At 39.6% G+C, this 24,013-nt stretch overlaps 1 protein-coding gene across 1 annotated transcript; it reads left to right on the top strand.

Annotated features, from left to right (window-relative positions):
• Positions 1–91: 91 nt before the first annotated feature.
• Positions 92–20,769, top strand: LOC119263735 (scavenger receptor cysteine-rich type 1 protein M130-like). The gene is made up of 18 exons (XM_037540245.1): positions 92–208; positions 475–774; positions 1,985–2,299; positions 2,420–2,734; positions 2,929–3,252; positions 3,854–4,159; positions 4,289–4,360; positions 4,639–4,953; positions 7,000–7,059; positions 7,154–7,297; positions 7,425–7,514; positions 12,881–12,943; positions 15,414–15,476; positions 15,582–15,659; positions 16,585–16,647; positions 16,748–16,810; positions 16,889–16,951; positions 19,548–20,769. The coding sequence occupies exons 2-17, from the start codon at positions 573–575 to the stop codon at positions 16,930–16,932; spliced, it is 2,517 nt and encodes an 838-aa protein (XP_037396142.1). The 5' UTR covers positions 92–208; positions 475–572; the 3' UTR covers positions 16,933–16,951; positions 19,548–20,769.
• The last annotated feature ends 3,244 nt before the right edge of the window (positions 20,770–24,013 follow it).

Genomic DNA, 24,013 nt, shown 5'->3' with positions numbered 1-24,013 from the left:
CAGGATGCAGAGGTTGTGTGCCGAGAGCTGGGCTGTGGGCTTCCTGTGGAGGTGCTGGGAGCAGCTGCTTTTGGCAGAGGGGAGGGTCAGGTGTGGTCAGAGGAGCTTCAGTGTAGAGGCAATGAATCTCAGATTTACTTCTGTCCAACATCATCTTCACTCAAGCACAACTGCACCCATGATAACATTGTGGGACTGGTGTGTGCTGGTAAGAGTTTTACAATTGATTTTTACAATTGATAGAATATTTCAACATAATAACATATTTTGCATTTTTAAAAAATGTTCTATGATGATTTCAGATTCTACCATTGATCATTTGCCCATAGGTCTGTCCTTTTTAAACTCTCTCTCTCTCTCTCTCTCTCTCTCTCTCTCTCTCTCTCACACACTCTCTCTCTCTCTCTCTCTCTCTCTCTCTCTCTCTCTCTCTCTCTCTCTCTCTCTCACACTCTCTCTCTCTCTCTTGTACAGACAGTGTGAGGTTGGTGGATGGCGGCAGTCGCTGCGCTGGGAGAGTGGAGGTTCTTCATAGAGGACAGTGGGGAACAGTGTGTTATCGTGGCTGGGATATGAGAGCTGCTGCAGTGGTGTGTAGAGAGCTGGGCTGTGGAGAGCCGAAGAGTGATGATTATGCTCTACCTGGGTCTGGGCCAATCTGGCTGAGTAATGTAAACTGCAGTGGATCAGAGTCTACACTGAAACATTGTGGATCACTAGGTTGGGGTGAACAAAGCTGTAGTCATGGAAATGATTTCAAAATCATCTGTTCAGGTATGCTTTAATCAGTGTTAATAATTTACAGTCTGATTTTTTTTTTCCTAAAGCTTCAAATCATACAAATTCATGTTCAAAATTTGAAAATTGTTGAAAAAATGGTTGAATTCAAATAAAAAAAGGATTTATACATAGATTTTCTTATGTATATAAACTAGAATAGTACAAAGACTAGAAATGATAAAATTGGATTGAAAACGTGCAACCAAACTACATCACTGTTTTTCCCTGTCAACTTATTTTTGGTAATATGTGCTCATTCTGAAATTTATACCTGCAAAGTTGGGAAGGGGGAATATAAAACTAAGGACATTGTAATACAATAATGCTGGGGTATGAAGGGAAATATCCAGGAGAGGCCTAGTCTTCTATAAGCAAGGATGGGTCAAGGCACACCTCTTAGTGAAAAATGCATCAGCAAATTATGCCACAATTTAAGAATGATGTTCCTCAATGAGTGATTGCAATGATTTTAGGCATTTCACCCTCCTCAGTGCATAATATTATCAAAAGATTCTTGGAACCTTGAGAAATGTCTGTGTGTAACAGACGAAGCTGAGAACTTTAATCCCTCAGAAGCACCTGTAAAACATCTTTAATCACTGCATCCACAACAACAAGACTGTACTATGCATAGTGGAAGCCATATGTCAACAGCATCCAGAAATGCTGCTGACTTCTCTGAGGCCAAGCTCTTCTGAAATGGACTGATGCACAGTGAAAACAAGTGTTGTAGTCTGATGACTTGATGGCAAAAAATATTCCACTTTCAAAACTGGATCTGTTTTCAGTCCCCAAAAGTGCTGTTAAAAGGAAAGATGACTTAAGTGTTCTGTCCCAACTTTTTTTGGAAAGTGTTGCAAGCATAATGTTTATAACAAACAATAAAGTTTATAAGGTAAAACATCAAACATGAGGCAAAAAATAAAAAACTGATTTTGTATGGGTTCCAGCTTAATACAGGTCAAACAGAACTGACCAGTCACTGCATTGTTTTTTTAGCATTTCAGATTTTTTAGAATTGTGTTTGTACAGCATAGAATGTAAATTCTTATGCAGAATACACTGACTGTTAAGCTTAGAGGTTTCTGTCACCTTTTGACTTTGTGTGGCTAAGTTGCTTTTTTCTAATTACTCAATCATTTGTATGGCTATATCATTGTTTGCAGTGATGTGGACAGTTTTAATGTTATTTAAATGAACACAGGTCACAGAAAGTCCAGACTTACAGATGGTTTCCACCTGTGCTCTGGGAGAGTGGAGGTGCTTCATGGAGAGACCTGGTCCACCGTGTGTGATGCTGACTTTGACCAGCAGGATGCAGAGGTTGTGTGTCGAGAGCTGGGCTGTGGGCTTCCTGTGGAGGTGCTGGGAGCAGCTGCTTTTGGCAGAGGGGAGGGTCAGGTGTGGTCAGAGGAGCTTCAGTGTAGAGGCAATGAATATAACATTACTCTCTGTCCAATATCATCTTCTCTCAAACCCAACTGCTCCCATTACAGTGATGTGGGACTTATATGTTCAGGTTAAGTATAAAATTTGAGCATTCCAGTTTTGGACATTAGTTATTTATTGTGATAACTTAGCAATCATTTTATCTGAATTTTGTTAGTTGATGTTAATAACTTCTTAGTTGTGTGTTCAGGTCACACTCAGGCTCGGTTGGTGAACGGCTCTGACTCCTGTTCTGGTCGAGTGGAGCTCCAGTACCTCAGTGAGCGGGGCACAGTGTGTGATATAAGCTGGGATATGAGAGCTGCCAGTGTCCTCTGTGGTCAGCTGAACTGTGGGAGTGCTGTGGCTGTGTTGGGGTCAGACTGGTTTGGGGAGGGGAGTGGCCAGATCTGGGCTGATGTGTTTGATTGTCAGGGGAACGAAACACACCTGTCAAAATGTCCCATTTCATCATGGAGTCGAACTGCATGCTCTCACAAACAGGATGCTGGAGTCATCTGCAGTGGTGAGTCATGTAAAGTCATGTAAACCAGCTTCATGTATGTTCCTGTCTTTAATCTTAAAAATTATTAAAGTTGGAAAATATTTTTAAAGATTTAATCATCAGTACAAAGTCAGTACAATCAGTAAAATTAAAAAAAAATCCATAAAATTAATTTTCTAAATTAGAAATTGATTTGTGTTGAATATTTCCTTCAGGTTCCTCTCTGGCATTTCATGAGGGGCAAGTACGGTTGTCTGGAGGGATGGAGTGTGAGGGGGAGGTGGAGGTGTACTTCATGCAGGACTGGAGGAGAGTTCTGCTGGACTCCTGGAGTGAGTCTGAGGCCTCTGTGGTCTGCAGACAGCTGGGCTGTGGCTCTGTGTTCAGCTTCTCCAGCTCCTCTACATCCAGTCCTGAGCATAGTCACATGTGTGTGATGGGTTTCAATTGTTCTGGGAGTGAAGCTCATCTGGGGAACTGCAGCAGCGCACAAGCAGTCAACTGCAGCTCCAGAGAACAGCTCTCAATCACCTGCTCTGGTAAGTGTTACAACATGGCAATTACAAGAAAAATAGAATATATAGGTTACAAACACAATTTTATAACTTGAGAGAATTGTTTCTAATAAAGTATTACTAAACTTAAACAAACTGGGTAGGTAGTGGAGAACTTGGTGGAGAGTTTCAGTCTTTGTACTTTTCTCAACATGTGGCTTTGTATGTATGTACCTAAATTTTAGCTCACAGCTCCATCAGGCTGGTTGGTTCTGGGGGAGACTGTGCAGGAAGGCTGGAAATTTTCCACAGTGGCTCATGGGGGACAGTGAGTGATGACTTGTGGGATATTGAGGAAGCACAGGTGGTCTGCAGACAGCTGCAGTGTGGAGTGGCCCTCAGTGCTCTGGTAGCAGCCCAGTTTGGACCTGGAGCTGGGCGCGTATGGTTGAATGAGGTAGATTGTTTGGGGAACGAGACGTCCCTGTGGAACTGCAGATTTCAGCTGTGTGGAGAGAATGAATGTGGACACAAGGACGATGTAGGAGTCGTGTGCTCAGGTGCAGTGATATTAAGGAAGTGAAGATTTGTACGCAATTTGTATGCAACATCCTAAAATATGTTTAAACCATTCTTCTCCCACCAGAGTTTAAAGAGTTCAGACTCACTGAGGGATGTGAGGGGAATCTGGAAGTGTTCTACAATGGAACCTGGGGTAATGTGTGTGGAAATGGGATGGATGAAGAAACAGCAAGTTTGATCTGTCAGGATCTTAACTGTGAGAGATCTGGCAGTCTGAGGGCTGCCAAAGCAAGAGTGGAATCAGCTCCTAACTGGCTGGATGATGTGAAATGTAGGAAACATGATTCCACTCTTTGGCACTGTCCATCTTCTCTCTGGGGACAGAACAACTGTAATAATCACAATGAAGTGGCTCAGATTACCTGCTTAGGTAGGAAGCTCTCTTCTGCAATGCAGTGCTCTAAGATGTTACCATAAGGAATCTTTGACTTAGTTATTTACAACTAAATTTGTAAATGAACAAGTTCTATGATTAATAAAGTATTTTCCATACTCACAGGAAAGGAAAATCATCTTGCACTAGAAAACCATCTTAAATGCTCCTCATTTCTCCACCAGAGACAGTGCTCAAGTAAGTCCACTTGACAACCAATTAAATCAGTCTTTGAACAATGACAGTATTAAGTACAAGTGCTTCTGCCCCCCAAAGCTCAGTGCAAATCGTTAGCTTATGCACTCTTACGTGTTTCTCCAAGTGAACTTTATTCAGGCTTCAGTTTTGTTATTGTGTACAACAAACATGTTTTTGCTGTAGTAAAAAAATATTATGATTATTGTATTTAATGAGTTCCTGGAAAGTAATTAATTGTTTTTTTTGTTTTTTTTTTTGTATCTCCTCGTGTGATGTAGGTCACCTGCCTCTCAGGCTGAGGGGAGGAAATGGAAGCTGCTCTGGGAGGCTGGAGGTGTATCATAACAGTGAGTGGGGGTCCATCTGTGATAATCTGTGGGACATCAAGGATTCTCAGGTGGTCTGCAGGCAGCTGGGCTGTGGGCCAGCACTGAGTGCTGATGGGAGTGCTGTCTTTGGTGCTGGTGAAGGGCCTATCTGGCTGAACAGAGTGAAGTGTAGAGGGAATGAGATTCACCTGTGGGACTGTCCTCATTCCCTGAAGAACCACACAGACTGCTCCCACAGGCAGGACGCTGGAGTCACCTGTGCAGGTCAGAGGAGCTGCTGGATTTTGGAGTTCCTGATTCCAATCAAAACACTGTATTTGAGAAAAAACACAATGATATCATGGCGTTATTTATCTGCATAACAATTTTAATAATTTTTGTTAATATTCTCTTATGTTATTTTGTCATTTATGTTTTACATTGTGAGAAATAAGAATGAGAATTGCACTTTAATACTAAAAACTACATTGCAGACCATAATGTTTGGGACATAACAGCTTCACAGGTGTTTGTGATTACTCAGCTATGATTAACTACTTCATTAGTAAAAATATAAGAGAGGTTTCAGCATCTAGTCTTGATTCTACAATTTTGGCCACCATTGAAGTCGGCTTTAGCTGCTTATTGACATGAAGACCTGAGATAAAAAAGTAAGCATTAGTGATCTTATTAACCATAAAGGGAGTGGTACGCCAAGGAAGACTTTCACAGCTGATGACAGAAGAATTCTCACCATAATAAGGAAAAATCCCCATAAACCATTTTGACAGATCAAAAAAATACTTGAGGAGCAGGTGTGAATTAATCAATGACTACTGTCCTTAGAAGACTTCATGATTAGATATGCAGAGGCTACAATGCAAGATGCAAACCATTATTTAGCCACAAAAACAGGATGGCCTCTTGGTTATATTTTGCTAAAAGGTACATAAAAGAGCCTGTAGAGTTCTAGAAAGGTCTTGTAGAAAGATGAGACCATGATTAATGTGTGTCAGAGCCATGGTAATAGAAAAGTGAAGAGGCACAAAGGAACTGCTGAAGATACAGAGCGCACCACCTCATCTATAAAACGCGGTGAGAGCGTTATAGCCTGGGCCTGTATGACTGCCACAGATACTGGCTCACTCCTCTTCATTTAATTATATTATTATATTATATATAATTAATTATATATATATATCATTATATATAATTATATAATATATTATATTATTATTATAATAATTATAGATGGCAGAAGCAATGTTCTGAAGTGATTAGGAACATCTTATCAGCTCATGTTCAGGAATATGGCTCCATAGTCACTGGACAGCACTTCAACCTACAGCAAGACAATGATCCCAAACATATTGCCAAACAACAAAGGAGTTTTTCACAGCTAATAACTGGAAAATGTTTGACTGTCTAAGTCAGTCACTTGGTCTGAATTTTATTAAGCATGGCTTTTGTGTGCTGAATAGCCCCCAAAACAAGCAGGATCTGAGCAGTACAAGCCTAATAAAGCATTGCCAGTGAAGATGCTCATCTTCATGTGTGCGAGTCATAGATAACAAGCATTCTTTACATGCAAGGGAAATGCATCAAAGAATTTATCAATTGACCACTGCTGTCCCAGATATGAAGGTGCATTGAAATGCTGTCACGCTTCCCTCTGGCTCCCAAGCTGAACAGGACTCCATTTCCCATAACGCTACAGACGCTCACATGACTCCAACCTAGAGTCACATGACTTGCCCCCCCTTCACTCTAAATCTCCTGATTATTGAGTGTTTTCACCTGCGCCTCCATATACTGTGCCTAAATATTCTCACCCTGATGTTTAGTTCTTTGACAAGTTTTGACAAGCCCTCTACCATGACGAAGTGTTCCTTGTTTGTTTCATTCTCGTGTATGACCTTTGCTTTTCTTTGACTCTGTGTTTTCCCTCTCACTTCGGACTCCGTTTACCGGTTTTGGATTTTGCTTGTTTATCTACTTCGTCTTTTGGCATGCCCCCTTGCTACTTCTGTTTTTTGCTGTTGCTGACTCTTGACTGTTTTTGACTACCCCTTTGTGTATAAGCCCTATATTAAAGCCTCTCTTCTTAATCTGCGAGTATCTGATTTCGGTCCAGTCCTGACAAATTCCCTATATTAAAATCTGAGAATGTGCACCCTTAACCACTTATGAACTGTTTATGTACAGATTTAATTTTGTGGACAGCAGAGGTAAAAAAAAAAGCAAAATAATGCCAACACGTTATGGCATGGGATACTTGTACTTTGTGTGTGTTGTTGACTATTAATTGGTTGTTGTTTTCTGTATTTTCAGAGATATCTGCACCTACCTCTACTGCACCCACAACAGCAATCACCACCTTCACCACCTCAGGTATAATTTTTGTCTCTTTGGTTTTCTATTTTTTTTTTTTTGAGTAAATTGTCCAATGCTTTACACAGTTTCTGTTCTGTATTTTTATTTGCAGTTGTTCAGCCATTGGAGAGAACAAACACTCCTTCACAAACTCCGTCCATCTATCCAGTCTCTCTCCTGGTTCTGGGAGTGCTGCTTTTCCTGACCTTAGTGCTTCTGGTTGTGTTGTTTTACCAGAACAGAGTGCTCAGGAGAGGTAGAGAGAGTCAGAGATCATCTACAATCCACTTTCTATACATTCTCTAAACATCATTAGTCCTTCAGTCTGTCATCAGTCTTCTCTTCTACTGAACTGACTCCATGTTTCTCTGTCTTCCTCACAGTGCTCTCTAAGAGGAGGCGCAAGACTGTGACTGAGGCAGTCTATGAGGAGATCGACCGCGTCACTAAAAGAAATGACTTGACACAAAGGAGTGAGTGATATATGGTGTGCTTTGTGAGAATTATTGTATTAAATTATACTTATATTAGACATAATGCTAGCTCACTTCTAGTGATATATTGTATCACAATATATAGTGTTTTTAAAAACTGTGAATTAAGAGCTTAACATGATCAATAATTTGAACTTTTTTCCGGTAGTTCTTTCTTAATGTATGAAAAGGGTAAATCAGCTAAATTAGAGTTTAGTGTATATTAGAGTAGGTCTACATGTAGTGTGCTAGTTCTGCTGATAATAATATATTAGGCAGCTTTGTGTGTGTGTGTGTGTGTGTGTGTGTGTGTGTGTGTGTGTGTGTGTGTGTTTAAAAAGGACAGAGGGAAGAGGGAGAGTGTGTGACCAACTACAACCCCAATTCCAATGAAGTTAGGACATTGTGTAAAACATAAATAAAAACAGAATACGATGATTTGCAAATCCTTTTCAGTCTATATTCAACTGAATACACTACTAAAATAAAATATATTTTGGTTTCAAATGGACAAACTTTATAGTTTTTTGCAAATATTCACTCATTTTGAATTTGATGCCTGCAACACATTCCAAAGAAGTTGGGATAGGACAACAAAAGACTGGGAAAGTTGAGGAATGCTCAAAAAACACCTGTTTGGAACATTCCACAGGTGAGCAGGTTAATTGGAAACAGGTGAGTGTCATGATTGGGTATAAAGGGAGCATCCCTGAAAGGCTCAGTCGTTCACAGGCAAGGATGGGGCGAGGATCACCACTTTGTGAACAACATTGTTGAGAACAACGTTTCTCAATGTGCAATTGCAAGGAATTTAGTGATTTCATCATCTACAGAACATAATATCATCAAAAGATTCAGAGAATCTGGAGAAATCTCTGCAAGTAAGCAGCAAGGCAGAAAACCAACATTGAATGCCCGTGAACTTCAATCCCTCAGGCAGCACTGCATTAAAAACCAACATCATGCTGTAACTGATATTACCACATGGGCTCAGGAACACTTCAGAAAACCACTGTCAGTGAAAACAGTTCGTCGCTCCATCTACAAATGCAAGTTAAAACTTGAAAGCCATATATCAACAACGCCCAGAGAAGCCGGCGGCGTTTCTGGGTGTTGTTGATATATGGTTGTAGATATATGGTTGTTGATATATAGCTCATCTGAGATGGACTGACGCAAAGTGGAAAAGTGTCCTGTGGTCTGACGAGTCCACATTTCAAATTGGTTTTGGAAATCATGGACGTCTTGTCCTCCGGGCCAGAGAGGAAAAAGACTGTCTGGATTGTTAACAGCACAAAGTTCAAAAGCCAGCATCTCTGATGGTATGGGGGTGTGTTAGTGCCCATGGCATGGGTAACTTGCACATCTGTAAAGGCATCATTAATGCTGAAAGGTACATACAGGTTTTGAGGCAACATATGCTGCCATCCAAGCAACGTCTTTTTCAGGGACATCCCTGCTTATTTCAGCAAGACAATGCCAAGCCACATTCTGCACATGTTACAACAGCGTGGCTTTGTAGTAAAAGAGTGCGGGTACTAGACTGGCCTGCCTGCAGTCCAGACCTGTCTCCCATTGAAAATGTGTGGTGCATTATGAAGCGCAAAATACGACAATGGAGACCCCGGACTGTTGAGCAGCTGAAGTTGTACATCAAGCAAGAATGGTAAAGAATTCCACCTACAAAGCTTCAACAATTAGTGTCCTCAGTTCCCAAACGCTTATTGAGTGTTGTTAAAAGGAAAGGTGATGTAACACAGTGGTAAACATGCCCCTGTCCCAAATTCTTTGGAATGTGTTGCAGGTATCAAATTCAAAATGAGTGAATATTTGCAAAAAACAATAAAGTTTATCCATTTTAACATTAAATATATTGTCTTTGTAGTGTATTCAAGTGAATATAGATTGAAAAGGATTTACAAATCATCATATTCTGTTTTTATTTACATTTTACACAACATCCCAACTTCATTGGAATTGGGGTTGTAAATGAATGGAAGAATGACCAAATGAGAAAGTGATAAAGGGAGTCAGCAAGAAAAGCCAAGTGAGTAATAGGGTGAATTATGTAGTTTGTGACTAATTGTAAAAGTAGCCAACAGATTGACTGAGTGAGTAAGTGATGGGCTGAGGGAGTAAGTGACCAAGTGATTAAGTTACCAAGTGACAGAAAATGTGAGTTACAGAGTAAGTAACAAAGTTGGTGACCAAATGAGCAGCAAAGTGACTGAATGTCCAAGAGAGTGAGTGACCAAGGTAACCAAGTGGCTGAATGAGTGACCAAGGCAAAAAGTCAGTGACCATTTGAGCGACTGATACAGATAGTGGAAAATCGGAGATCCAAAATTGAGCAAAGGGACAAGAAAAAAAGCAAGAAAATAGGTCATGCATGTAAACATGTTAACTGATGGTATTCACAACAAGGTGACAATACTTTGCAAAGTGCCTGTACAAACTGACTGGTTACACAGAGGAACAGGTAAAAGTGATTTAGAAGTACAGAGAACTTGAGGGTTGATATGTGGATCTGGATGAGTCCTGAGTCGTGTAATGGGGTAAAGGGTCCTGGGAAGTGTAGTCCATGGAGTCTGAGTTGGCTGTATTCTCAGCTGGGCCAGAGGGAGGTGTGAGAGTATCCAAGGAATCCAGAATGGCCAAGGAACTAGGGCGACCACGTTGACTAACCCAACTGGAGGCACTGGTATGCAAAACCCCGGAGCTGTCCTGGTGCTGAATGGAAGAGAGCCTACTGGATCGCATACTGAGTCAGACCGGAGAAGAACAGGAAATGGTCTTCCAAAGACGTCCTTGAGGACGGGAAACTGGTTTCTTAAGGTGTATAGAGTGGAAATCTGCCACCAACCCAGGGTCCAGAACGTCTTTCGTTGGTACACAGCTTCAGTGAGATACAGAACCGAGGTGGTAGATTAAGTCTGTTTATGACATTGATTTTCTTAACAATCTGGAAAGGACCGATGTACTTAGGTTGCAACTTACAGCTACTCTCCCTAACCCTGATGTCCTGGGTGGATAACTGAAGTTTGTCTACGAGCTGAAAGGAGGGGGTCTCCCCATGACAACTGTCAGCTTGTTCTTTTGTGCGTTGATTGGCCGCCTCAATGCTGGAATTAACCCCTTCACGTAGCCTGTTAGGTTGTGGGTGATGATCAGAGGTGAGACTGACCTTGATACTAATGTGTTCACAGAAACCAGACCGTACTCTAGAGGTTAATTAAGAACCTCTGAGCACTAATGATGTTGCCTAAGAATTAAACTCTTTATAAATGAAATTCACACATTTCTCCTTTAACAAATAAATCATAATCTAACAGCCATTTCAGAACTTGATGGACTTGCTGGATGTGAGTGTTGTAGTCAGGTGAGTAAATCACTTCAGAATGTAGAAAATTCCCATTGGCTCCTGAGTCTATTAATGTTGAAACATTAGTTTTACCAGGGTTGGCACCTGAGGTCTATGCGGGAGAGCCTGACAGTGTGACCAGAAGTGCCACAATACATGCACAATCCTCCATAAAAACGATGGAGCCTGTCTTCATTTGACAGCCTTGACGAATCACACTGCATGGGTTCTGGAGCCGAGCTGGAACTGGAATTAGCACAGGAATGAGAACTGAAACTGGAGCTGGACCTGGAACAGGAACTTGAAAGCATGCGAGTGCAAGGAGAATGTTGGAGGCTGTTTCTGAAGAAGCTGATCTAGCTTTATAGAGAATAAAGAGGTTAATAAATTAATCCAAGGTCAAATTATGATCTTTGCATGCCAGCTCATTAAGTACATCTGGATTTAGTCCATTATGAAATGCTACTAAAAGAGCAGGCTTATTCCAACTGCTACCAGCAGCTAATATGCAGAATTCAAGAGCAGAGATTGAAACATTGCAATTGCCTTGCTTAAGCTTACACAAATCTGGTCAAGTCTTGAATACAGGACCATCCCACAGTAGCCCACTTTACAGCTTTATCCGATAGGCGTGATATAACCAGTGCTACTTTGGACTGATCAGTACTAGGTGGAGAATTTTTGAAAAACAAAAAGCATTAGAGAAGGAAACCCCAAAAATTGTCAAGGGATCCATCAAATTCATCTAATTTACTCACAGGAAATGCCAGGCTATTACTCACTGAAGCGGTCTCACTAGGTGTAGAAACCAGAGCAGGGGAGGCAACAGAGAGATTTCATGGTTGTGATGTGATATCTGTGATTCTCATTAGCTGAGCGACTTGGGCTTGCTGTTTGGCTTGTTTTGTGAGGTCTTCAGCCAAATTAGTAATAATAGTATTATTATACTAAAAGTAGTAATCTACCAACACTTCTTGGTGATGTCCTAGAAGCTGACCTTGGTTGGTCAGGACCTCCTGAACAGCCTCTATGTCCACTGTCTGCATGATGGCAAAGTGTGGATCAGAAAGAGTCCTTAGTCATGTGATGGGGTGAGGGGTCCTGGGAAGTGTAGTCTGAGGTGGTCCAAGGTTGGCTTTAATCTCAGCTGGGCCGGAGGGAGGTGTGACACCAAATGAATGAGCGAGAAACTGAGGAAGTGAAAGTCTAACTGAGTGATCTAGTTAGTTAGTGTTCCAATGAGTGATCAAGTGAATAACAGTTAATGAATTAATGAGTTAATGAATGAGTGAGTGGATAAGTGAGTGGCTGAGTGACCAAGTGAAGGAGTAAGTAAATAACAAATTGAGTCAGCGACCGAGTGAATAAGTGACAAAGTGACAGAATGAGTGAGTGATGAAGTGACTGAATGGGTGACCATGTTAACAGGTGAGTGAGTGAACGACCGACTGGGTGAAGGATCAAGTGACTAAATGTCTGCATACATTTGATGCCAAGTGATTGAATGGGTGATCTAGAAACAAATTGAATGACTGAGTGAATAAGTGACTAAATGAAAGTATTCAAATGCGTGACCAAGTAAGTGATAAAGGGACTGAATGAGTGACCAAATGATCAAGATAGTCAGTGAATGAGTGACTGAGGGAGAGACCAAGAGACTGAGTGCCTGAGTTGACAATGTCGAAGAAGCGGCATGAGAGACCAAATACATGGCCAAGTGAGTGGCCAAGAGACAGAATGATTGACTAAATGAGTGAGTAACCTAAAGACAGAGCAAGTGGGTGATCTAGTGAGTGACCAAGTGAGTGGCCAAGTGAGTTATTGACCATGTAAATGACTGGGTTATTGAGTTTTATGTTGGTTGTTGTGTCTGAGAGCTCCCTCTACTCGGTGTGCTGCTATTTTTTCTTGAAACAATCCAGTTCAAAATGATTACCAGCACTCAGAGGAATGTGGGAAGCTGTGCATTCTGAACGTGTTTGACTGTTCTGCTCTTCTCCAACAGGAAGTATCCTCTCTGAAGAGCAGCACTCAGGATATGAAGATGTAGATGAGGAGCTTCTCTCAGGTTACCTTTTATCTAGTTACATTTTAGTCATTAATATTTGGTTCCTAATTTGTGTGTTTAATTTCATTTGTGTTTATTTATTTATTTATTTTTGGGAGGGAGTGGAACATCTGTACTGCTTTGTGAATGATCACTCCTCTGGTTGTTGGGGTTTGTTAATCTATTTTAAAATGATACAAAAAAGAATAGACCCTAACAAACTATTGTTCTTAAGGTAATAGATGCTGAATACATTAAGAAGCATCACTGCAGTTCAACCAGTTACTCAGTACTTAAGTATTTTTATCTAGGTTGTGCTCTTAACAATAATTTCTTGAAACATTTATTGTTCTTTGGTATTTCAGAATGAAATTCTCTTTAATGCTAAGTCTAGTTTGTTTCTCCAGTTGAATATTTGATTAGAAGTGTCTGTCAAAAATTTACATGTACAGCATTTAGTAGACGCTCTTATCCAGAGCGACTTACAAAAAGTGCTTTGTCTATCTAGTGAAAGTATCTTTGCTAGTTACAAATAGGTTAGAGAGAATGCCTGTCCTAAGCTCAGATACTGCTAGAAACATAAGTCCATGTTGATACCTAGAGAAAATTAACACAGAGTTAAACACAGCGCAGTGCAATATAATACAATACATTACAGTACAAAATGCAGTACAATACATTACAATTAGTTACTTAAATCAGTGCTCATTTAAGTGCCGTATAAAGAGAAGTCTTCAGTCTGCGTTTGAAGACATCAAGACACTGCTGTTTGGATAGCCAGTTGGGGTTAGTTCTACCACCTGGGTGCCAGTACAGAGAAAAGTCTTAATGCTTGTCTTCCGCGCATCTTGAAGGATGGCAGGTCAAGCCAAGCTGTACTCGAAACTCGAAGGGCTTGAGGTAGAGTTCAAGTTTTGAACATTGCCATCAGGTAGGGAGGGGCTGGTCCATTTTTGGCTTTGTAGGCAAGCATCAAGGTTTTAAATCTGATGCGTGCCGCTACAGGAAGCCAGTGAAGAGAGTGCAGCAGCGGAGTGACATGACTGAACTTGAAGACAAGCAGTGCTGCTGCATTCTGGATGAGTGGCAGAGGCTTGATGGCCTGCATAGGAAGACCAGTTAAGAACAAGTTGCAGTAGTTAAGCCCTGAGATTGAGAAGAGACTGAATTAGCACCTGGGTGGCCTCTGAGTGAATTCTCTGGATGTTGTACAGGAGAAATCTGCATAACCGAGTTAGGTTCACAATGTGCATCGAGAACGATAACTGGCCATCCAGAATCACACCAACACTTCTTGCATCTTCAGACATAAAAATCAGAGTTCTCAAATGAGATGGCAAGATCATGATGAAGACCAGTAGTTGCAGGGATGAATAGCAGCTCACTCCTGCTAGGATTGAGCTTCAAGTGGTGAGCTGCCATACATGAAGAGATGTCAGTGAGACATGCCGAGATGTGACTGGAAACCTGTGTGTTAGAAAGTGAGAAAGAAAGCATTAGTTCAGTGTCATCAGCATAGCAGTGATGAGAAAAGCCATGAGAGGATATTACCTCAACAAGAGAGCTAGTGTAAAGAAAAGAGGACCCAGCACAGAGCCTTGTGGGACACCAGTGAATAGCCTACATGGAGAGGATGTGGACCCTCTTCATGTTACCTGATAGGAGTGACCCTCCAGATAGTACTTCCACGCAGAGCCAGTGATTCTAAGGTTGGTGAGGACATCCAAATGGATTGTATGGTTGACCATGTCAAAAGCTGCTGAGATGTCAAGAAGAATGAGGACAGATGATAGTTTGGCTGATTTTTCTGACTGGAGCTTCTCGGTCATTGCTATAAGGTGCGCCAGTTTGAAACCAGACTGGTTGGGGTCCTGGAGCTTATTCTGCATGAGGAAGAGACACAGTTGATTATAGACTGCACGCTCAAGAATTTTTGAAAGGAAAGAAAGGAGTGATCCTGGTCTGTAGTTGTTCACATTGGAGCGGTCAAGCATGGGCTTCTTCAGGACGGGAAGTACTCTTGCAGTCTTGAAAGTTGATGGAACTTCACCTGATTACAAGGACTTGTTCATGAAAAAAGTGATGAAGGGCAATAGATCCATGGAGATTGATTGGAGCAATGTGAATGGGATGGGATCCAGTGGGCAGGAGGTTGGATTACTGTATTTGATCAGTTTTAGGACATCATCTGTGGAAAGCGAATAAAAACAATCTAGTGGAAATAGAGAAGACAGAGGAAAAAGACTGGTGGGTTTTATCAACCTTCTCCTCAAAGAAAGTGACAAAATCCACAGGAGTGAGAGAAGAGGGTGGAGGGAGAGGAAGTTTGAGGAGAGAGAAGAAAATGATTTCTTCCATAATCTTAAAGAAGTCACACCCGGTAGCTCAAAAAAAACGGAATTTTCATTAAAGCATCTCTGAGTATTTTATTTGTATTAAATTTTTTTTGTTAAGTATTTTTATTAAGTATTAAATGTTGCTCTTTTTCCAGAAAAGTCTCTGACTGGAGTAAAGGCAGAATATTATGATGATGTCACAACCAGAGGTCTGAAAAGTGAGTTCCCTTATTAATCAATCACCTGATTTTGTTTTTAAACATTAAACCACAGTGTAAAAATATGCACTGTTTGTAAAGTCAGTCTGCTTTTATTTGATTTAGGTGAATCAGAAAAAGAAGAAACAGCAGAGACCTATGACGATGTCTTCACTGCTGGACAGATCTCTGATAGTGTAGCAGGTGTGTTTCTGTTTTGGGGTTTTAGTTTTAGAAACATGTAGAAATTGAGTAGAGATTAAAAATAATTAAAAATGTTATGAGAATAGAATAATTATAATAGTCTATATTTATAATGATTTCTGAATCTGTTGTGGGGCTTTACTCTCCCCTACTGTCCACAAGCATGTACAGGCAGGTTTTTTAGTTTTTGCAAGGTATGTTATCCTGTTTTGTCCTTTTCTTCCTTCATTTTGGAAGTGCAGGGTTTGTCCTGGCAGCGTCTATATCACTGCTGCCAGATCAAAACCTTGTATCTCAAAAAAGCTACATATTTGTAAGATAATGACAAATCTTTAGTATTTTTAATGGAAGTTAAAAGAAATTATTTATTTTGGATCATTTCTATTGGTCCATTCATTATTATATTTTGAGACAATGTAAACAGAAGTTGGTGATTTAAAATATGAAAAATGACAAAATTGGATAACATTTTGCGCAGACAGTGGCAATATATACTTTTTTTTTTTTAACCAAAACAACTTACACCCCACATTCAGTGATTACAGTGAAACACTTGACAAATACCTATGGCAGACAACGGTTAAAAATCATGTTATATATCCTAACCTCCAGTAGTTATGGGCTAGAGGTTAGGGAACCAGCCAGGTGACTGGAAGTCTGCCAGTTCGATCCCAAGCGCCAACAGTATGTGACTGAGGTGCCCTTGAGCAAGGCATCTAACCCCGAACTGCTCCCCGGGCACTGTGGATAGAGCTGCCCTCCACTCCGGGCAAGTGTGCTCACTGCCCCCTAGTGTGCATGTGTGCTCTCACTAGTGTGTATGTAGTGTTTCACTTAATGGATGGGTTAAATGCAGAGGTGAAATTTCCCCATTGTGGGACTGATAAGGGTTAATCTTAACTTAAATATCTCTGTTTTGTTGTAGAGGACATAGCAGAGCATTATGATGATGTCATCACTGCTGATCAGAGCTCAGCTGTTGTAACAGGTTTGACTTGTAATGTAACAACACTGTAATCTCAAACATGAACACAGTCACTGATGATACTGAAGCTGATTTAATGACATTTATCTCTACATTGTGACAGAAGACATAACAGATAACTATGATGATGCTGTTACTGCTGGACCAAACTCCAACATTATGACAGGTAGGTTTTTCTTAATGCAACGCAGTACAATGTCAGTTTTCTTTCTTATTGTTAACATTGATTTCTCTGTTTGTGTAGTGGACACACAAAAGAGCTATGATGATGTAATCCCTGCTAAATAGGATGTAGGAGGGGTAAAAGGTGAGTGGCTAATCTTATTGTGTACACTGCTATGTTGCAGATTTACACATGTGGAGGGGGAGTAAATAATTTAAATCTAGCACACAGAAAGCCTGCTAAAAACATGTTTACATTATCTATGGCAGGAGTGCCCAGTCCTGGTCCTGGAGATCTACCACTTTGCAGAGTTTACCTAATCAAGCCTAATCAAAGACACTTGATACAGAAAATGAAGGCCTTTAGAGGCATCTGAATATTAGAGCCAGACAGGTTGGATCTGAACTGTCTAGGGGTGGTAGATCTCTAGGACCAGGATTTGGCACACCTGATTTATGGCATATAAAAAATAAACAGTGTCCTCAATATGTTGATGTGGGGCAGAAGGTCACTTTTTACTGCACTGTCCATTCAAACATGAAGTTCTGCCATATTTATTCATGTGGAGAATTATTCAGTGAGTCTGTCCATAACACTGAAAATCACTAGTGCAACACTAAAATTTAGCAAGATCAAATTAGCAATGTAAGTAATCAATCCTGTCTGTATCAGTCTGGTTCTTAACATGGTGAGTTTGGTATGAGAGATCACTAAGATACTTAAGAGAAAACAAAAAAAACAAGTTGTCATAAATCAGACGTTTTATGCAGACACATTATTACAGCTTTATAGATTATACTCTTCCATTCTGGAGAATCTCTTTAAGGTAAAACTGATTCAGTATTCTCTTAGAGCACTATAGCTTCTTATACACATTACACATCTGAGCATAAAGTTGGTTAGTTCTGTAAATATTGAATACTTCATCTGATAAAATTTCTTTCTGTTCCTATTTTTTCTTTAAAAGAGAATTGTCAATTAAAGCCCCAGGAAATGTAAATATGCATTGCACTCTAAGTAGATTAATTTTGCTCTTGATGTAACACAATTACATGTACAAAATATGTCCAAGTAATTACTTTCCAATGTTAAATAACTAATTTTCCCAGAATTGGTTTCCTTTCTGGCGTAAATTTGTTCGTCCTAATCTTGTCTGACCAATCACAAGGCTGATGTTGCTTGTCACTTCAACACAGCTGTAATAAAACTATATGTTCCCCACCATCTCACTCTCATCAAGCAACTTAGTAAACAGAGGCTAACCTGGTAAACACAGCTCATTTGTACAGCTGTCTGTCTGAAATACTCACATAGAAGCATTTTTAGTATTTTACACTGGATACTAAAATGCCCATTAGAAATTTTAAGTCACTGTGAATTGGACATCATAAAACTTTATTTTCTCCACATAGTTATGTATATTATGTTAAGTGAAACATGGTATCAAAGAAAATCTCTGAGCTAACTCAGCATTTTCTCTTGATATGTGGGAATGTTTGAAGGAGGAGGTGAAACGTAATATTAGTGGTTTATATTATTTTCCCATCAGTAGTGGACAGTAACTAAAGTAAATTTAATTCTTCACTGTGCTTAAGTAGTTTTTTTTGTGTATCTGTACACAATTTCTTTCCATTTTGGGCAACTTTTTACTTTCACTCCACCACATTTCAAAGTCAAATATCTGACTTTTTACTCCACTACATTATGCAGAATCTGTTGTTCCTTTTGTCTTATGTGTGTATAAAACGTAACATGACAAAATGAAAGAAGCGCAAAGCAAGACCACCAATCAGGGCACATCGGTCACTTTGTTTTGAGCTTGTTTTGACCTGTAGGTCATACCGACCCAGTGCAAGCACACGGTTCAATGTCAGTGCAGCAGCAAGAAGAGGGAGAGTCTATTCAACATAAATGATGGAACTAACCTAACTTTAAGTAAATAGACCACAATATAGAAATATGTGCACATATACAGTTGTGACGCGTCTTTTTTCTGAATTTATACAGTTTCATATTATAGTAAATTTGTTTTGGCTAGTTTGTTTATGAAGCGAGACCTACAGATGCAGTATAGTAAAGGTAAACTCATTTGTGAACCGGAGTTTAAAGCAAGTTGCAAATAAATCTTAAACTAAAACTTTGCTTGTTTGCAAAAAGTTATTTCGGAGCCACTCAGTTCTACTTAATGGAAATTGTTTGCCTTCAGTGTTTTGTGATAAGAGAACATTAGAGTCATGATCAATCTTTCAGTACTTTTACTTTTGATACTTAAGTACACTTGAAGGTAAATACTTTTGTACTTTTTACTCAAGTGGATGTCTAAAGGGAGGACTTCTAGTTTTACTGGAATAATATATTACCTTGGGTATCTCTACTTTAACTCAAGTGCCTGATTTGCGTACTTCGTCCACCATTGTTTCCCATTGGTGCACAGTGATGTAATCAGAAATCAGACAATGATTTACAGGCAAGCAAAAGTCAGTATATTTGGATGGAGATTACTGAAACACACTTTTGTCTTTTTAAATGATGAAATGGGCTTAATATGATCAAACATATGAAAATGTAATATGGCAAAAATGTCCATTATGATATTAAGCTAACTTTAATTAACAATTTTAACTATTTGTATTTGTACTAAACAGATCCTACATCACTCTCTATTTGCTGATTTTGGAAACAGTTGGAATAAAGTGTGCTATAAAATGTGTTATTTGAGTTAAATGTACTTATTTTCCAGACTTTTATGACGTGGAGGAGGAGCCTCAGACAGAGATGAATCATGTTACTGAAAGATCATGGCCAGTGTCTTTCCTCTGGAACCTACATTCAAACCTCTTCAAACGCAACAAGTGATTTTGTTATAGACCATAATACATTTTTTTAAGGAGCATAAACATTGGGCTTCATTCACCAATATCTTCCTAGGCTTTTGCTTAAATTTGTTCTTGAGAAAGGTCTTAAGAAGAAGTTTGTCAGATTCATGACTGAAGAATTTCTGCGCCTTTGTGCTTGTGTGTGTGTGCGTGTGTGTTCTGTTTTACCTAAGAACGAATCCCATTTACGAAAGCATTGGTGAATGTCAGAATCTTTGTGAAAACTGTTTGTGTTCTTAAGAATGGTTGGTGAGGCCCATTGTTTATTCTAGCTTTACATGTGGTGTAAACACCCACAGAGGTAAAACAACTCTTAAAGTTTACCAATCCAAATGTCACAAACTGTCCTTTCACTTTTCATCGCTTTCTTTGAAAACGATAAGCCTTAGTGAACTACACTCTCAATACAGATGTGTTAAAAGTATGAAGTGTTATTTTTTTAACACAGCTGCAGAAAAGTAGAACACATTTTGTTACTATTAATGCTACCAGTGTGTTATCATATTTAACATAGGCAGTTACAGTCTGTGTTGTGTCTATTTAGCACATCAAATTTTATTAGATGTATGTTAGTAGAAATAATCCATTTGCTACTAAAATGTTTAATTATAGTTTAAGTTTAAGAATGGTTTGGGCTGAAGACCTTAAATAAAAGGGCTGTTCATTTTCATCATATATTATTAAAAAGAGTGAAGCTACAAAAAATGTAGAGACAAGAAGTGAACTTTAAGTGCTGTTTTACTGTAGTACATTTCTATGACTGAGTTATTTAACCCATTGCTGTATTAGAGACAGTTGTACTGTTGGCACCTAGAAACTGGACAGACTGTTATAAATGTTTAAAAATAGATCATAAAAAAGATCAATTGCCTAATATTGCATTACAGTGTAGACATGTTTCCGAGCTTTTTATCTCTTATTATTTGCAAGTTTGTAATGTTTGTGATTATTATGATGTGATATGCACACAACCTTAATCACAGCTTCAAGTTCAGTTCTGTATATCACTGTTTTTGCTGGAAGAAAACCTTGTATCTCCAAGATGACAACTTTACAGGGAAAGGAAAAAAACTACTTTTATGTAAATCAATGGAAACAGACTTTTCTACAAGTCATTTTGGGCCGTTTCTTTTGGTCCATTCATCATAAAATTTACAGACAATGTAAGGAGCAACAGACGTTTTCAAATTATGTGGAAAACTGAAAAACATCAAAAGTGGTGAAACAAGGTATTTTTCCAACAGCAGCGATATTGAGTTTATTATTTACATGTGTAATGTACTGAATCTCCTGCTGTGGTATAATTATAGACTGTCCTCTCTCTATGTGTACTAGCAGTACACTTGTGCACTGTGGACACTGATAAGTGGTAATCTGTCACTCTGACTCTGTATGTCTCAGAAATTATGTGTTAGTATTTGCAGAACAAAAGATTTTAGGAGAGAAAAGCTGTTTTAACTCTTTTTGCTGTCTGAGTCAGAACTGAAATTAAGATTCCTTTTTGTATTTGATGACGTTCTTATACTGAGGTATAACGATTTTTTTTTTCTGGGGTTAAAGATGGAATTTGGAAGAGAGGACGTGTGGCATCTCAAAAATAAGAGAGACTGATAGAATGTTTAGATGCTACACTGAGGGTGGGTTGTACTAACAAGGATTAACTGAGTTTAAATCAAAGTTTATGTATTATTCATGTAGCAGCAAACTTCCAACTTAATTTAAAAATATTCAGGTTTACATTTAAACCATCATTTAACCCTGGATTACTTTAGTTAGCTTGTGTGTGCATCACTGAAATAGAAGAAAATAAACACAGCAGGGGGATCTCACTAATGCACTTGTGCTTTACTGTTACAGTAATGTGTAAAGTAAACAGCTGAAAAAGACAATTTTGTAATTCTGAAGCTTTTACTGTTACACTGCAACTTACAGAATAACAGTATTTTTTATTTAAAATATTTCTATGCAAATTATCAACAAGTTTTGTAGATATTTTAAGCAGTCTTCCCAGTGCTGCTCAAAAGACTCCCCCTGACATTGAGACACTGTGTCTAGAAGCAGATTGTTTAAACCACTAAATGTGCTCTTTCCCTGTGAGAGCTGTGTTTAATGTAGGCCTGTGCTAGTGTCCCACTCTAAAAGAAAAAAATTAAGTATAAACAATAATTAGTTTTGAGAATAATGTTGTTACTGTTTGTTTATACTGCTGAATCCATCATGACGTAAAATCTAAATTAATGGCAGGTTCAGGTTTTAATAGCAGATTAAAGCTTTAACCACAAATTTGTTGATCCACTTAATGTATGAGTTTAATGTTTCAGAATTCATGGTGCAACACGATTCAGTTTAAATTAAAACCTTGTTTGGCTCTGATTGGCTCTCTTTAATTCAATCCATGTTGGTGCAACCCAACTTGATACTCAGTATCAATTAAGATAAATAATCAGGAACAGTGCAAGTGCAGAACATAGAGGGGACACAGAACTCCCAGACCAGAGGTTGAACCAGTTATTGTAAGAAGTGTTCATTTCTTTTTGTCATTTCGCTGATTTTCCTTTTTTTTCTCTCTCTTTATTTTTGCATTATAATGTTTTATGAATCTTCATTCATTCATTCATTCATTCATTCCTGTGCAGCAAAAAATAAATACAATAAAGGCAGTTTGACATTATTGCACTCTTTTTAAGTGTTAAAAAACAAACAAACAAAAAAAAAACTTTACCTTTGGTTTTAGACATTTATCGTACACTGAAGATCTTTGTTGTTTATGAGGACACAATCCCCATTTGCAGTAACAGTTTATGTAATTTACTTTGCACTGAAGCTGCAGTAGGTTGCCATTATAAAAATAATGGTAACACTTTACTGTAGCGCAGGGTAACGAAGGCTACATGACACCAACATAAGCACTTCATGACAACTGACACAAACATACATAAACATTTAGAAACACTTATTCCAAAAGGCATCAGCTGTCATAAAGACTGCTTTTGTCAAGTTGACATAACAACTATGTTGCTATGGGGAGAACATGCAAACTCCACACAGAGGACCCTGGTCGCCCGGCTGGGGAATCGAACCCAGGCCCTCTTTGCTGTGTGGCGACGGCGCTACCCACCACGTCACCGTGCCGCCTACAGGTAGGTAGATACACTTATTTCTCAGTGCTTCTAGAGTTGAGGCCTCCTCTCAAGACAGCAGTGGAGGAAGTTAGGCCAGAAACATAACTACTCAAGTACGCAAACGCAAAAGCCAATGCACAGTCCTGCTGTACACGCTCAACATGCGTTCCTGTGGCGGTTAAAACACCCAGTACTCGGGGGGGGCATAGAGGACAAATTATACCATCTGTAAACAGAATAGGGTTAAACGTGAACAGTAGAGAAGTGTGTGTTGCTGTACCTGTTGCACAGAAGAAAAGACTCAGTAGAAGGTGGGGCGTGTGGCCTCTGAATCGCTCTCGGTGGAAAGATAGAGAATGTGTTTCTCTTGTTCGGCCTATGCGTGGATTAGACGTGGAAAGGCACTTCCAGTATTTCAGAATGACAGCAGCAAAATATGATGCTCTTCTGCATCGTGTCCATGCATACATCACCCGAGGGAAAAGCCACTGTTCTCCCTTGAGTGCATCGGAGCGCCTAGCGGTTACAGTCCGTTACCTGGCAACGGGTATGAGCCATCCTGCCCTGTCTACAAGCTATAAGCTAGGGTCATCAACTCTAGGCCAGGCGATCTGGGTTGCCTTAGATGGGGATTTTGTGCCTTACCCATCTGAGTGGAGAGGAACTGCCCACGATTTCTGGAAGCTCTGGAATTTTCCACAGTGCTTGGGCACGGTTGATGGCAAACACGTGCGAATCACTGCGCCGCCAAATTCGGGAAGTCATTTTTTTCAATTACAAAAGTCACTTTTCAGTTGTTTTCATGGCAGCATGTGGTGCCCCCTACCGATTTCGATACGTCGACATCGGTGCTTTCAGGCGGGAAAGTGATGGAGGAATTTTCTCCAGACTCCTAGAAGGGAAACTTCCTCTACCTGCGCCGGATTTTTTCCGCGGAACTGACCGACAAAGCCCATATGTATTCGCGGGTGATGAAGCTTTTCCGCTGAAGGAAAATCTCCTGAGACCTTATCCAGGTAGGCAGGGGTGCAACTACATACTTTCTGAGGTGGATGCAAACATATTATCGGCGCCCCCCCCCCAACCCCGCCCCTTAACTGAAAGTGACTGAAAAAAATTAAAATTAAAATCAAATATTTAAGCAGGCAAGCTAAAATAAGGAACTTTATAAACAGAATACAAATTAAATGGTAAGAGCAAAAAACAAG

The sequence above is a fragment of the Pygocentrus nattereri genome, chromosome 1 (assembly GCF_015220715.1).
Source record: "Pygocentrus nattereri isolate fPygNat1 chromosome 1, fPygNat1.pri, whole genome shotgun sequence".
NCBI lineage: Eukaryota > Metazoa > Chordata > Actinopteri > Characiformes > Serrasalmidae > Pygocentrus > Pygocentrus nattereri.
Note: the sequence above shows the minus strand (reverse complement) of the source record. Positions and strands in the feature narration are given on the sequence as shown.

Excerpts from the sequence above, each read along its gene's own strand:
- LOC119263735 (XM_037540245.1), top strand. The coding sequence starts at position 573 with ATGAGAGCTGCTGCAGTGGTGTGTAGAGAGCTGGGCTGTGGAGAGCCG. Across the intron at positions 4,160-4,288 it reads GGCTCAGATTACCTGCTTAG|GAAAGGAAAATCATCTTGCA; the intron begins GTAGGAAGCTCT and ends CCATACTCACAG. Across the intron at positions 16,648-16,747 it reads GAGCTCAGCTGTTGTAACAG|AAGACATAACAGATAACTAT; the intron begins GTTTGACTTGTA and ends ACATTGTGACAG.